The 16,228-nt window shown below is 41.9% G+C and overlaps 1 protein-coding gene across 1 annotated transcript in view; it reads right to left on the minus strand.

Annotated features, from left to right (window-relative positions):
• Positions 1 to 14,794, minus strand: part of NSMCE1 (NSE1 homolog, SMC5-SMC6 complex component) — a 31,304-nt gene extending 16,510 nt beyond the window's left edge. The window contains exons 1-2 of the mRNA XM_079943850.1: positions 14,649 to 14,794; positions 9,009 to 9,155 (exon numbers count right to left, since the gene is read on the minus strand). Coding sequence (XP_079799976.1) covers positions 9,009 to 9,155; positions 14,649 to 14,670 — 169 coding nt within the window. The 5' untranslated portion in view covers positions 14,671 to 14,794. The remainder of the gene's footprint in view (positions 1 to 9,008; positions 9,156 to 14,648) is intronic.
• Positions 14,795 to 16,228: the final 1,434 nt, after the last annotated feature.

The raw sequence follows: 16,228 nt of genomic DNA on the forward strand, positions 1-16,228 counted from the left end.
TGAAGAATCCACTCCCAGCCCTCCCACACACCCACACACCCTCCCTTGTGGCTGGGAGCCAGTATGAAACACTTCCTGGAGCAAATGAAGGCCACGCTTTGGGAGAGCGTGGAGCACACAGAGGCCCCGGCTCAGCAGATCCGCACTGGCCTAGAAGGACTGCTGGGGACCATCTCCCCGCTGGGTTCCTGCGCCGCAGTCATCAAGGGCCGGCTGGAACTTGGACCCAGTGAGTCCTTCAAGAGCCAGAGATGTGAAAGCCACAAGAGTTTGTTTCCTCGTGGCTGCAGAGCTTCCAGAACCCAAAGACTCTGGTCTGAGCACATCACAACTGCCTGTTATGAAATTCTGTATGTTGAAAAATTCATCAAGTTGCGTTTGAGATGTTACTTTTCATGCTAATTTTATGCCACTTTTCAGTTATGGTCACAAGCCTAATCCCCCTTGATTAACTGAAAAGGCAAGCAGGCTGACAGCGGTATGCTTATTAACTGTTCATCACGGCCAAAGGGCAGAAATGGACAATGAAATCATTAAAAGCAGGAGGAAAACTTATTTGGAGCCAGCATCTAATCATCGCTGAGTCCTCCTTGGAAAGAGAAGGTGCGTATAAACGTGACTGCAGATACAGGATAGAATACTAAACTGAAAGGTGGACAGCATCACTGCCTCACCACTAACACGTGCCACCCAACGATGAGTCTGAGCCCTGAGGCCTGCAGAGACAACAGCGCAGATGCGGTCATGTAAATCCGCAGGAGGAAAACAAAGCTAGGATGAGGGCAGATGAGAGGTTTGACAAGAACGGAAAATATCTATCATCCATAATGTTCCTCTGACACTGTGTTCCCTAATCTATTTTTGGTACATGCACTTCAGTTCACTGGTGTTTTGCCTGAATGTCATATTACTTATTCTGCTCGCTGAAATAATGTTAAGTCTTAATTTTTTAATCTAAGATTTCAGATATTCTACCTAATTTGTCCTGAGGACAAATTGTATGTGACAACTAAATGTGACACATGACTCTGGGGTGGATCCTTTGCTAAAAAAGACAATATTGGGACAACTGGAGAAACACCAATGGGGTCTGTGGACTAGATGATAGTGATGGATCAATGTTAATGTCAGATTTAATGGTTATCCTGCGGTTATTCAGGAGAATGTCTTTGCTAGAAGGAAACACACCCTAAAGAATGTAGGGGTGATGGAATTTCAGATTGGTAACCTACTCTTAAATGATTCAGGGGGGAAAAAGTTCTTTGTACTATTCTTACAACTCTTCTGTGAGTTTGGAACTACTTCAAATTAAAAAAATTAATTTAGGGCTTCCCTGGTGGCGCAGTGGTTGAGAGTCCGCCTGCCGATGCAGGGGACACAGGTTCATGCCCCGGTCTGGGAAGATCCCACATGCCGCAGAGCCGCTGGGCCCATGAGCCATGGCCGCTGAGCCTGCGTGTCCGGAGCCTGTGCTCCGCAACGGGAGAGGCCACAACAGTGAGAGGCCCGCGTACCGCAATCAATCAATCAATCAATCAATCAATCAATCAATAAATTTAAAAACCCTAGGAGCTTCAGGCAAGGCAGGCCCTCAAAGAATCGCGCACTGACTCAGAAGGCAGCACTGGGCAGTGCTGGGGCCCAGAGTCATTGTGTGAGAAGGGGCTACACAGCACACCAGACTCCCAGGGGTTTCTGCTTCCTGCTTTGTAAGACGAGGAGGCTGGACCCAATGATCCCCTAAAACCCAACTTGTTCAACCAAACAGAACCAGAAAGACCAGCCCCAAAATAGTTTAACAAGGCGGGTAACTCTGAAAGACTCGTTGCTATGAAACTGTGGGCTGTGGCAACTTTCTGCTTCTGCCCAGTAAAACCACATGATCAATGACACACATTCCAACCCAGAGTCAGGTTCAGGTTCAGGGCCCCCTCAGACCCCGAGCTGGGCAACACCATTCCCCGACAACATCATCAGGAATACCTACTTTCCAAGGGGACGTGGGCCTCCTTCGAAGGCTTCAAAATTCAGGCTTCCATGTTTGTTTTGTTTTTAGGAAATTGAACTAATGAATCTTCCCATAACTACTTGCCAACTCTCTTGGGAGTCAGACTTCACGGTACACGAAGGTTCAGCAGCCGTTCAGAACGAAATCCAGTGCTACCATGTCATCTATGACAAGAAAAAAGGACCTACTACCCAGACATCACTGGATCGGTTTTTCAGGAGGGTAGATAGAATTGAACCCAGCAAGGAACCAGACCCTGTGCCATCAGCGTCAGGCATGAGTGACATTGCAGCCTGCCCTCCATCTCCTATTGCTGACGATCCTTCAGCTCTACCGTCTCCCACCTCCTCTCCCTCCTCCAGTCAGTAACTCTTCTTGCCTGTTCACTCAACGCCAGCGCCTGTGTGGCAGGTGTTGTACTGCACCGCTGTACTTTGCAAGGTACTGTACTGTAAGATTATAAATGTTTTCTTTATTTTTTGTTTGTTTTTTATGTATTATTTTTGTGAAAAGTATTACAAACCTATTACAGTACAGTACTATATAGCCGATTGTGTTAGTTGTGTACCTAGGCTAACTTTGCTGGACTTACGAACAAACTGGACTTAAGAACGCGCTCTTGGAATGGAACTCGTTTGTATGTAGGGGACTTACTATAATTAAACAGTTCATCCCGCTAGGGGATTGTAAGTAAAGAAAAAAGTATTGGCGACCTCTGGAAGTTAATGATGACTCAAGAAAGCAGACTTGCTTAGCAACAAAACCATGCAACAGAAGTATGAGACACACCCCAAAACAATAAAACAATGGTGGCATGAGACCCACATCCTACCCATATCCTGACTCAGTAAGTTAATGATTCCTCGGACACACTCCTCTGCATGTACTAAAAACAAAAATATAAGGAAAAGGTGACATTATACCAAAACCTGAGATGATTTAGCATTTTTAGCATATGTTACCGCCTTTTTGCTCATTTCCATAGTGCCACGACAGTCCTGGCTTGACCAAGTAGGGACAAGAAAACTCCCCCGGCCAACCTGTAGGAGGAGCTGATGATGGAAGCCTGACCTCTACTCTAGAATGAGGAAGAGGGTGGCCTTTACCCCCTCCCCACTTTTCCTTTGATTATAAAACTGTGGCCCACTAAGTTCTCGGCACACGGCACCCTCTTGCCCGTCGGCTGCTTGTAACCTCACAAGCGTCCTATTCTAATAAATCACTTCTTATCTATCACTTTGCCTCTCACTGAATTCTTTCTGCACTGAGACATAAAGCACCGGAGCTCCTCGGAGACCTCCCTGAAACGCCACCTAGTGGTTTCAATTTGACTGAAACTGAGTTGAATCTATATATCATTTGGGGAAAACTGATATCTTAGCGATACTGAATTTTCCAGCCCATGAACATGGCATGTCTCTCCATCTATTTAGATCTTCCTTAATTTCTCTCAGCAATATTTTGTGGTTTTCAGTTTACAGACCTTACAAATTTTTGTCAGATTTATTCCTAAGTACTTCATATTTTTGATGCTATTATAAATGGTGCTTTAAAAAATTTTTCAGTTTCTGATGATTCACTGCTAACATACAGAAATGCAACTGATTTTTGTATATCTTGTATCCTGCAACTTTACTAAACCCACTTATTAGTTCTAGTAGCTTTTTCAAAGATTCCATCACATTTTCTACGATGATCATGTCTGTGAATAGACACTTTTACGTCTTCCTTTCCAATGTGGGTTTTTTTTTTCCCTTGCCTGAGTGCACTGGCTAGAACCTCTAGTACAATGGTGAACAGAAATGATGAGAATGGACGTTCCTGTCTTGCTCCTGATATTAGGGGAAAAGTATTCAGTTTCTCACAATTAAATATGTTAGCAGTAGTTTTATATAGATCCCCTATATTGGGTTAAGGAAGTTCCCTTCTTTTCCTACTTGCTGAGGGGTTTTTTTTTTTTTGCGGTACGCAGGCCTCTCACTGTTGTGGCCTCTCCCGCTGCGGAGCACAGGCTCCGGACGCGCAGGCTCAGCGGCCATGGCTCATGGGCCTAGCCGCTCCGTGGCAAGTGGGATCTTCCTGGACCGGGGCACGAACCCGTGTCCCCTGCATCGGCAGGCGGACTCTCAACCACTGCGCCACCAGGGAAGCCCGTTTTTTTTTTTTTAAATCAGAAATAGATGTTGGATTTTTCAACTCTGTGCAGACAGTTGTTGATTCCTCTCTCCTGCTCTAACGCCTGAGGTCCTGTTTATCTTGCTTACACCCTGCTCCTGAGGATCGCTTTCATTTTCTGTAAGAAACTTCTGCTTCATCATGCCAGGGTAGGTGTTGGATTTTGTCAAATGCTTCTTCTGCACCTACTGAGATGATCATATGGTTTTGCTTTTTTAGTTTGTTAATGTGGTGAATTACATTGATTAATTTTCAAATGCTAAACCAACCCTGCATTCTTGGGGTAAACCCCACTTGGTCATATTACATCAGCCTTTTTATATATTGCTGAATGAGATTGACAAAAACTGTGTTTAGAATTTTAGCATCTACATTCATGAGGGATCTTGGTCTTTAGTCTTCTCTCCTTGCGATGTCTTTGGTTTTAGTATCAGGATAACACAAGCCTAACAGAATGAGTTGGGAAGCGTTCCCTTCTCTTCAATTTTCTGGAAGAGTGAGGGTGGAATTGGTATTACTTCTTCCTTGAATGTTTGGTAGAATTCACCAGGGAAGCCATTTTGGGCCTGCAATAGGCACTATTCCCAGCCCCGTGTGAACATGCCACATTGTTTCCCTAATTCTTTCTTTCAACTGGTTCTTTCCTCAGCCTCAGGTAGTTCCCGTGCTGATCTGTTCTCAGCTGGATCCTTGATGGGGGTGGAGGGGCACTCTACAGATCTCTACTTTTCTCTCTGTGCATCTCTCTTTTCCAGTACAGTTCTCTGTCCTACAAACCCTAGCTGCTTTCATCTCCTTGAACTCTCAGCTCCATCTCAACTCAGAGTGTCTGTCTAGCTCTGCCTGGTTTCCCCTGTGCCATGGTCTGAAAGTGCTCTCACAGCAGTGAGCGGAGGCAACTGTAGGGCGCAACCCAATTCTCCCTGTGGTATAAGAAAGATACTTGCAGGTGGGAGGGAGGGAGACGCAAGAGGGAGGAGATATGGGGACATATGTATAGCTGATTCACTTTGTTATAAAGCAGAAACTAACACACCATTGTAAAGCAATTATACCCCAATAAAGATGTTAAAAAAAAAAAAAAAGAAAGAAAGAAAGATACTTGCTCTTTGTCCCTGGTTCCTGGCACAGAGCTCCTAAAACACTTGAAATTTCCTAAGTGATAAGGTGATAGGCATGTCTTTTGTTCTAATGAGATGACTCTTGGCAGGTCCCTAAACAATTTCAGGATGGGGGCTGGCTGCCAGAAAGACCAAGCCTTGATTACATGCCTGGAACTTTCGGCCCCATCCCACAACTCTGGGCAGAGGAGACTGAGCTAATCACCAACGGCCAATGATTTAATCAATCATGACTACGTGATAAAACCCCCATTAAAAAAATCCCTAAATGTTGAGATCTGGAGAGCTTCCGGGATGGTGAACACATCCAGGTGCTAGGAGGGTAGAACACCCAGAGAGGGCACGGAGGCTCCAAACCACCCCTGCCCCATGCATCTTATCCATATGGCTGTTCTTGAGTTGTATCCTTTATAGTAAACCAGCAAATGCAAGTGAAGTGTCTTCCTGAGTTCCATGAGCCATTCTACCAATGTATTGAACCTGAGGAGGGCATCATGAGAACCCTGATTTATAGCCAGTCAGAAGTATGGGTGGCCCAGGACTTGAGACTGGCATCGTAAGTAGGGGCAGTCTTGTGGGACTAAGCCCCTCACTGGTGGGATCTGACTCTAACTCCAGGTAGGTAGTGTCAGAACTGAACTGAGTTCTTGGACACTCAAGTTGGTGTCCAGAGAACTGGGGAGGTAGTGCTGGGAAAAAAAAATGCATATTTGGTGTCAAGAGGGAAAAACCCTCATGCTTACCTCTCAAGAGATCACTGTCCTTCACTAACTAATGACCGGTGTTGCATGTTTTTGTCCATTTTTTTATTGTTTCAGACAGGAAGGTAAATTAGTCCCTGTTACCCTATCTTGGTCTAAAGTGGAAATCCTCAAATCCAAGTCTTCTTAACCACCACTCCCCAGGCCTCCTGTACTTACTCCCATCAAGGGGGCTTATACTGGAATCATCTGATTCCGTGTCTGATTCCAGGTCTGACTCACGAAACCCAAGGCGAAGCAAAAGTTTATCTCTGTGTCAAGTTTATCTCTTGCACAGAGGCCTGGCCCACTGGAGAGTCTCAGGAAATGGTGCTGGATGGCCACATGCTTGTACACAAGCCCTGGTTCAAAATCTAAGGTGCTCCAATGCCAGGAAGAAAGGCCAAGGCTTTATACCAGGACATCAGAAAAAAATTGGAATTCTTCACTAGCCAGAGATGTGGGAAATTGGTCTTCCCCTAATGACAGTAAAAGGAGAGCCCAAGCAAGAGCCCAGAAAAGGAAGTGCTTTGACAAAAGGGACAAATGCTCTGGGAAACTGAAACTTGCAGTTTCAAATACTCCTTTGTTTCATCATTCTCTGGGAACCTAAATATTTTTCTAGTTGGTAAAAGGGGAATTTCCTAGGAATCTCTTCAAAAGATAGGAGATTAATAATATTGGTCTTACAAGTTTTTACTTAATTTTAGATAATTTCATTCTATCATCCCTCAGTTTAAAAATCTCTCAAATAACATTAACACTTGGAAACAAGCTTTTCTCTCTCTCTTTTTTTTTTTTAATGAACGATGGGAGAAAACACCTATAGTTCTATCCTGACTACCCTAGCCATAACCATATCTTGATGCACAGAAATGGTACATAAAGTGTGAAGAATAAATCAATTCCTAGACACATTTTACAGGACTTTCCTAAATTAGGTCATGACAACTTTAAAGGTCAAATAAAGGCAAAACCACTTTCATTCTTAGTGCCCAGGCATCATACAGCTCCTTCCAGTGAGCTCTGAAACTTCCCCTCAACAATAAAGCTCACACTCAGGACTCAGATGAGAAACTAAAAGGGAAAAGGAACTGTCACGTAGGTAAAATTAAGAAAAGCATGATTCTGCCCATCACTAAAGGACATTGAGGGCCAGGTTTAAAGTCCTGCTGTGTTTTTTTAAAGAGCAAGAGAAGGTAGCTTGACAGATGTAATATTCCCTTTCCATAAAGGAGGCTCTCACCAAAGACCCCAATCCACCACAGTACAGGCAGTTAGAGCAAACATATTTTCAGCAGAAGGAGAGTCTCAAACACAGCAATAATTATGTCACTCTCCTGCTTCAAATCCTTCTAGAAGTCTGCAATATCCACAGAATTAAATTTAAAAAAAAAAACCCATTACTATGGTGTACAATTATGAGCTCTTCATAACCTGTAAACCTACGTACCACAAGAACCTGTTCTCTTCCCACACGGCATATGTTCTTGTCCAGAGTTTCCCAAGGTTTGTAGGTCAATTAAGTTTGGAGACAGAAGATTAAACAGAGTTTAAAAGGATTCCTTACTGTAGGGCCCCTCCAAGCTTTTAATTTGTTGATGCGCGCCATCCAGCTCCCAGAATTTCCCGTGAACACCTCACTGGAGCAGCCGCTTCAAACCCTGCCTCTTCTCTACATGCCACCCTCTTAAGTCTTCCTTCTTCTGCACATCAGGAAGATACTGCTTCTCTCCTCACTGTCTTCCCTCTTACTGCCCTCCCCCCCTCAGCTCCTAGGGATCTGGCTTCTGCCTCTGTCAGGCCACAGACTGCAGTTCTCGAAATGTGTCACCTCGTCTTGGGTCCCTTCACCGGTGCACCCAGGGCCCCTCCCACACCTTTCCCCACCCCTCTCGACTTAGCTGACTACTTCTTTTGAAAATTAAAAATACAGAAAGACAAAAACATAGAATAAAAAACAAATACTTAAATTCCTGTTAATCAGTCAGAAGGACAACCATTAGACTATGCTGACAATGCCATGTTTGTCTTTTTTTTAATAAAAGAACAAAACAGGGTAATGATGAAGTATCCTTTGATTTCTAGTGACAAAACGATCCCACGCCTCCTCTCCCCAAAGGCAAGCACACTTATGGTGTACTGCACATCCTTCTAGAATCCACTTTTATATTTTTACACACAGATGTATGTATTCATGAACAATAAAGATCGTGAAGTTTTACAAAAACACTTAGCACAATGACATCATACAATAGGTATAATTTATCAACTTTCTTTTTCACTCAACAAGATCTACCCATACTGACACTCAGTCAGTAAGATCTACCAACATTGATTTCACTGATCTATCAAAATGGATCCTCTTGCTTCTACTGCTACCTCCAGTTATTGAAACCAGGCCCTGTCTCTAAGTGCTCCGCATGTGTTATCTTACTTACCCCTCCCGACAACCCACTGAGAAGATGCTCCCAATGCCCACAGCTGGCACAGGGCAGGGATGGCACTTCACCGATCTGGCCAAGTCCAAGGCTGTGCCCTTCACCCCTGTGCTAAGGTGCCCTCTTCCTATCAATAGCCAATGCAGCGCCTTCTGTGCCAGGTGTTTTGTATGTATTATGTCTCTTAATCCTCTGAACCACCCCAGGTATGAAGTACAAATGATTATCCTCATTATAGAGATGAAGCAACTTGGACTGGAGAAGGTGCTAGAGCTTTGGTGTGAACCATGACTATCCAGCTTCAGAGTCCAAGTTCTTAGCCACTGGGCTAAATTTCAGATTTACTTTTAAAAAATAAAAAGTTGAAGATGAGATGAGAAAGGTGGGCTGGCATGAGATGGTGAGAGACTTGAACGCCCAGGTCGGCAGTATCGGTTGACTGGGTACATGGTGTTAGTCCAGTGTCACTAGTCCCTGATCACACGGTGGCAGAGCAGCCTGGGAACAGGGAAACGATACTCACCGCCATGGACCTTATAGCAGTGCTTCTGCAAGCGCTGGACGTCCCACTCCTCCAGCACGCCGTGAGTCATCAGCAGCTGCAGGAACCGCCGGTGGACATCAGTCATGACGTCCATTCTCCTCGTGCTGCCCTGCACGGATGGAGGAACTAAAAAAGAAGCAAAGGCAATCCAGTCATGTCTGAGCACCAAAAGCAACGTTCCACGGTCCGTTCCAATTTACATTAACAGATAAAAGTTTGTTATGGTTTTTAAAATCTAGTTCATCACGCTGAATAGTACAAAGATGAAAAGGACACGAGTCAGGGGTGAGGCAAATTAGTACTGGGCAGTGGTGAGAAGTATGGACTCTGGAAGCAGCCAGAAAGCCTGGATTCACAGGCCGCTCCACCACGGAGGTGTGTGAAACGGGGACACTTAACCTCCACGTGCTTCAGTTTCTGATTTGTTAAGTGAGAATAGTGATAGAAATGTCTTCACTAGAATTACTATGAGGATTAAATGAGTAAATACACATAAAAGCCTATAACACTATAAGTGGAGTATAACCTTTAAAAATTGTGAATCACTCTGTTGTACACCTGAAACTTACATAATATTGTGTATCAACTATACCTCAATAAAAAAATACATATAAGAGCCTGGTAACAGACTAGACACTAAAAAAAAAATTTGAGCTATTTTTACTAGTAGACTTCTGGGTCTGAAACTTGGCTCAGCCTCCTACCAGATCTATGGCCTGGGATAAATTTAGCTGAGGCCCCATTTCTCACTATAAAATCAGAATAACTTTCACTGCTTAGAGAACTACTAGTAAACACTTAATAAATGCTAGTTTCCTTCTCCTTTCCCAAACCACTAATAAAACAACTGTCATGCTAGGACTGCAAGGTGTTTTTCAACATCTCCTGCTCTCTACTAAAACGCTAACTTTCCACAAAGATCAGAGCTGATAAAAGGACTGCACAAGCCCTGATCAAAAAGCCTTCCCCGGGCTTCCCTGGTGGCACAGTGGTTGAGAGTCCGCCTGCTGATGCAGTGGACGCGGGTTCGTGCCCCGGTCCGGGAAGATCCCACATGCCGCGGAGCGGCTGGGCCCGTGAGCCATGGCCGCTGAGCCTGCGCATCCGGAGCCTGTGCTCCGCAACGGGAGAGGCCACAACAGTGAGAGGCCCGCGTACCGCAAAAAAAAAAAAAAAAAAAAAAAAAAAAAAAGCCTGCCCCTGCCACAGAGAGGTGGCGCAGTGCAGCAGCTAAGACCTGAGGGCGAGAACTAGACAGGTAGCTTTGAGACCTGTGCCTGCCAGACCCGCCTGATCTTAAGAATCACCTAACCTGCGTATTAAAAATGCAGACCCCCAGGTCTTTTCTGGAGGTTCTGACTGCAGAGGGGCTTGAAATTCTGAGGTTTTAACATCCACTTCAGGTGATGCCATGATCTTATACGAAAGTCGCTGTTACCTTAAGCAAATATAACACAGACACATTTTTAGCTAATATGCTTAATCTCAGTTTTTTCTTCTATAAAATGGGGATAATACGATCTTTAAAGAATAAAATGCAGTTTAAATGAGATATGACTACCAAGGATTTGCCAAGAACTAGCTCTAGGAGATACGCAAAAAGGCTAGTTACTGCTCTTTTTAAATGGCATCATCAGCTGGGCCTCAGAGCTGGGAAGATGCACCATCTCATGACCGGCTTCTCTGACTGCCTGCTAGCTCTCCTCAAGAATATCTCACCAGCATCTCAACCTCAACCAATCCTAAACCAGACTCATCTCCTCCTTCCTCAACCCCTTCCTCCCCCCGAGTCCTCTTCGAGAATCATCTGGTTTGGGTGTTACAGTCCACGCAGACATACAGACACCACAGACCTGAGCATCAAACCCTGATCATCCTCTCCTCTGAGGCTGACTAGATCCAGCCAGTCCCCAAGTCCTGCCAAGTCTATTTCCTATCACTAGGATCAGGTACCTTCATTCATCCATTCTATTTTTAGGTATTGAGTACCCCTTATTTGCCAGTGATTGTTCCAGACACAAGAACAGAATACGCTGGGCTGAGGAATTTGGACTTTTACCCTAGAAACTCTGGAGATTCAGGCTTTCCAAACTAAGGGTCTTTAAGTAGATGACAGAGCCAGGCTGTCAAACCAGATCAAAAACTTGTCAAATTGAATCATTAATAAAACCTAGCTATATGACATAGAAGTTACCTCTAAAACATAAGAATGCCAAAAAATTTACAGTAAAAGGATAGGAAAATATACACTCTGTGAACTAACCAAAAGACAGCTGATGTGGCTATATCAATATGACACAAAATAGACTTAAAGGCAGAAAGCATTACTAGAGATAAGGATGGTCCCCATAAAATGATAAGAAGGTTCAGTTCCAAAGAAGCCATAACAATTTTAAATATTTAAGCACATAATAACAGAACCTCAAAACAGTTAACAGACCTACAAAAATAAACATACAAATCCATAACCATAGTGGGAGATTCTAAGATATCCCTCTCCATCATTGATAAATGAACAAAAAAATGTTGTAGAGAGAAGATTTGTAAAACACAACAAAAAACTTAATCTGATGGACATGTATAAAACATTGTACTCAACAGCTACAGAATACACAATCTTCAAGCATACCTGGAACAATTTTGCAAATTGCCACATATGGGTCAGAAAGCAAGTCTTAGCGAACTGTAAAAGACTGGTCTCATACAGAACATGTTCTCTGACTGCAATGCAATAAAGGTGGGAACCAGAAAACAGAAAGAAAAGTAGAAAAACTGTTTAAAATTTAAGAAACACACTCTTAATCCTTTATCAAAAAGGAATTGTTAATGGAAATCAGAAAATATTTTGAACTGAAAATAAAATATTACACATAGAAATTGGTGGGAGGCAACTAAAACAGTAGAGAGAAATTAATAGCCTTAAATGTTTATATATAAATATATATTTTGGGGGGGGAGGGAGGCGTGAAAATTAGTGAGTTAGACAGCCATCTGAAGCTATAAAAAGAATAACAGCAAATTAAATCCAAAGAACGCTAAAGAAAGAAAATAATAAAGACCAGAAATTAATGAAATAGAAAATAAGTGCATATCTGAAAAGATCAATAAAACCAAAATTATTCTTTGAAGGCACTTAGTAAAAGTGACAAACCTCTGACAAGATTTTCCGACAGAAAACTTATAAATAAATAATATTTGGAATGAAAAAGGGTAACTAATTGCAGACACAAACATTTTAAAAAGATATTATAGACAACTTAAAATAAGCTGTATTTTAAATATGTACAAAGTCATAGGAAATTCATTCTAAACTGACTAAAGATAATTTAAAAACCTAAACAATTTCATAACCATTCAAGACATTTTATGGGAAATTTATCTTCCCACAAAGAACACTTCAGGTCCCAATGGATTTATCAAGAAATCCTACCAAACATTCAAGAAACAAATCATTTCAAATGTTACATAAACTATCCCAGAGCCAGAAAAAGAACAAACCATCCCCAAAGCATCTGATGAAGCTGATGTAAGTTGGGCACTGAAACCTAACAAAGACTGCAAAAGAAGGTAAAATGAAAATCCGTTATCTTTCATGAACAAAGCAAAAATGTTAACATACCGAACCTAGCAATGTAAAAAGGACAATATATTGTGATTTATCCCAGCAATGGTTAAACATCTGAAAGTCCATCAAATGTCATAAAAAGAAACAAAATTGAGTTCTTTACAGTGAGCAGGATGGACCTAGAGTCTGTCATACAGAGTGAAGTAAGTCAGAAAGAGAAAAACAAATACCGTATGCTAACACATATATATGGAATCTAAAAAACAAACAAAAAAATGGTTATGAAGAACCTAGGGGCAAGATGGGAATAAAGACGCAGACCTACTAGAGAATGGACTTGAGAACAAGGGGAGGGGGAAGGGTAAGCTGGGAAAAAGTGAGAGAATGGCATGTACATACATACACTACCAAATGTAAAATAGATAGCTAGTGGGAAGCAGCTGCATAGCACAGGGAGATCAGCTCGGTGCTTTGTGACCACCTAGAGGGGTGGGATAGAGAGGGTGGGAGGGAGACGCAAGAGGGAGGGGATATGGGGATATATGTATATGTATAACTGATTCACTCTGTTATAAGGCAGAAACTAACACACCATTGTAAAGCAATTACACGCCAATAAAGATGTTAAAAAGGGCTTCCCTGGTGGCGCAGTGGTTGGAAGTCCGCCTGCCTATGCAGAGGACGCGGGTTCGTGCCCCGGTCCGGGGGGATCCCACGTGCCGCGGAGCAGCTGGGCCCGTGGGCCGTGGCCGCTGGGCCGGCGCGTCCGGAGCCTGTGCTCCGCGGCGGGAGAGGCCACGGCAGTAAGAGGCCCGCGTACCGCAAAAAAAAAAAAAAAAAAAAAAAAAAAAAAAAAGATGTTAAAAAAAAAAGTCATATGTCAATAATATCTCAATAAAGCTGTGGCGGGAGAGAAAAACCAATCAGTGTGAGCCACCACATTAATAGAAAGGAGAAAAAGCATACAATCATCTTAATAGATGCAGAAAATATAGTTGATAAAATCCAACATTTGTTCATACTAAAAACTCTTTAACAAACTTGGAATAGAAGGAAACTTCTACAAAAACCCACAGCACACATAACACTTAAGGATGAAATGTTCAAAGCAATCACTTTAAAATCCAAACTGATCCAATGCAATTGAATCAATACAATTCCAATCAAAATCCTCACAGGCTTTGTGTACATGTCTGTGTGTGACTTGACAAGATGGTTCTAAAATTTACATAGAAAATGTAAAGGCAAAGCAGCAAAGACATTCTTAGAGAAGATAAAGGCAGGAGGACTTGTCCTACCCGGTACCACGACTTATTATACAGGTAGAGTAATGAATAATGGGTGATAATGGTACAGAAATGGACAAATAAGGCCAATGGAACAGAATAGACAACTAAGAAATAGAAATGGGGCCCCGCATACCGCAAAAAAAAAAAAAAGAAATAGAAATGTATACATATATGGATACTTGGTATGTTGAAGAAATGGAACTCCAGATCAAAGCAGACTTTTCAATGAAAGGTGCCAGAACAACCCATTATTCATATGTGAAAAAAAATAAAACTAGACCCTTCCTTCACATTATGCACAAAACTCAATTCTTGAGGATTAAGGTCATAAGAAAGGAAACACAATAAAACTTTTAGACAACAATATAGGAGTATATCTTTATGACCCAAAGGTAGGGAAAGCATAATTTCTTTAAAAGATATGAAAAGTACAAACCATAAAAGAATATACTGATAAATCCGATTTTGTTAAAATTAAGAACCTCTGTTCATCAAAAATACAGAAAGTGGGGGAGAGAGAGACAGAGACAGAGAGACAAAAGACAAGCTCAAACTGGAAGGTATCTGAAACACATTTAAGCCACACACAAAAGATTCAGAATATATAAAGAAATCTTACAAATCAGTAAGGGGAAGGCAATGTAAGAGAAAAATGAGCAAGAGAAAATTTATGAAAAGAATGCACAAATGACTAATAAATACATAAAGAAATGTTCAATGTCATCAGGCAAATGAGTATTAAAACCATAGTGATTAATATCTTACCCGTCACCAGAAAGGCATACATTCTTAAGAATGGCTGAGGCTGAAACTTTCATCCACTGCTGGTAGAGTATAAGCCCTTATAACCACTTCAGACATTGATTTGATACCACTAAAAATCTGATATCCCCAGAAATCTACTATTAGGTATATACCTTACAGAAACTTCCACGTTTACCCCAGGAAGTATGTTTATGAAGCATGATGTAATAGCAAAAATCTGGCAACAGTATAAGTGTCAGTCAACTGAAGAACACCTACATAAAGCCTTTCTAATCATACCATGGAATTCAAAACAGCAATGAAGTAGAGCTACTCATAGTAACATGGATGCATCTCATAAATGTAATGTTATGTGCAAAAATCAAGTCACACAAAATATATATTTGGATCCCATTTATATAAAATCTAAAAACTAGCAAAACCGTACACTGCATTCATGAGCGATACATAGATACTAAAAAGTACAAGGAAAAACAAGGGAATGATAACACAATATTCAGGGCAGTAGTTATCTGTAGGGAGGGAAGAAAATGATTCAGTGGCGGCTTTGAGGATATGACAATGTACTATTTCTTAACTTGGTGGTGTGTGGATGGTGTTCACTGTACTTTTGTTCTTCAAACTTATATCACACATTTTTATAGGTGGGTAACTTATCTTAATAAAAAAAAGAAAATTATATAAGTATGTTAAGGAACAGCCAAAATAAATGTTAATAAGGAGGTATAGAACAGTATACAATGCTATAATTTGGGAGAAAGGGGTGGGAAAATGAGGGTGAAAGATACTTATAGGCTTGTTTATGCAGAGAAGTCAGTAGTCTCTATGAAGGGGGGGGGTGTATCACCATTCAAATAATTTAAAAATAGAAATATTTGTGGAATAAGCAAATCTCAAACATAACTATCTGTGCCAAGTGCTAGACACAGTATTAATGTTCCACATTCACAGTCTCATTTCATCGTCCCCAGAACCTTATGAGGAAAGCATTACTGACCCCATTTTACAGATGAGGAAACTGAGGCTGAGAGGGCACAAGGCGACACAGCGTTAGTGATGGAGACAGGGAAGTGACCATACAAAAGCAGGGTGAGGAACTGTGGCAGCCTCAGTCCGAATTAGTGAGAAATATGAGTGAACGATAAAATTATGATCCAGATCCCTTATCTGCAATTTTCAAATCTCGAAAGATCTCAAAACTAATCTTTTAAGTTTCAAAACCTGACCTAAGGTGAGACTATTTATGGTTGTTGTTTACCCCTTTCGCGTAAATATGCACATATTTAGCTGTGAGAAAAGTAATGTATTTGATCACAAGACATTGCCCCAGACCCCGCTGAAGATATGACAGAACATATAATATATGCGCCATATTACCTTTCGAAAATCCGAGAAATTCGGGATTCTGAACACATCCAGCCTCAGGGCTTTAAAATAAGGGGCTGTGGACTTGTACAAAGTAAGAAGTTCTGTACCCAAAATAGAGGGGAAGCACAGAGGCCGGCGAGACTAAGAGGGTGGTCAGTGAAGGCCCTATTTTACGTATTCAGTTTAGACAGAATTTTGTATTTTGCTTTTTC

The sequence above is a fragment of the Stenella coeruleoalba genome (genome assembly GCF_951394435.1).
Source record: "Stenella coeruleoalba genome assembly, chromosome: 15".
NCBI classification, from domain to species: Eukaryota; Metazoa; Chordata; class Mammalia; order Artiodactyla; family Delphinidae; genus Stenella; species Stenella coeruleoalba.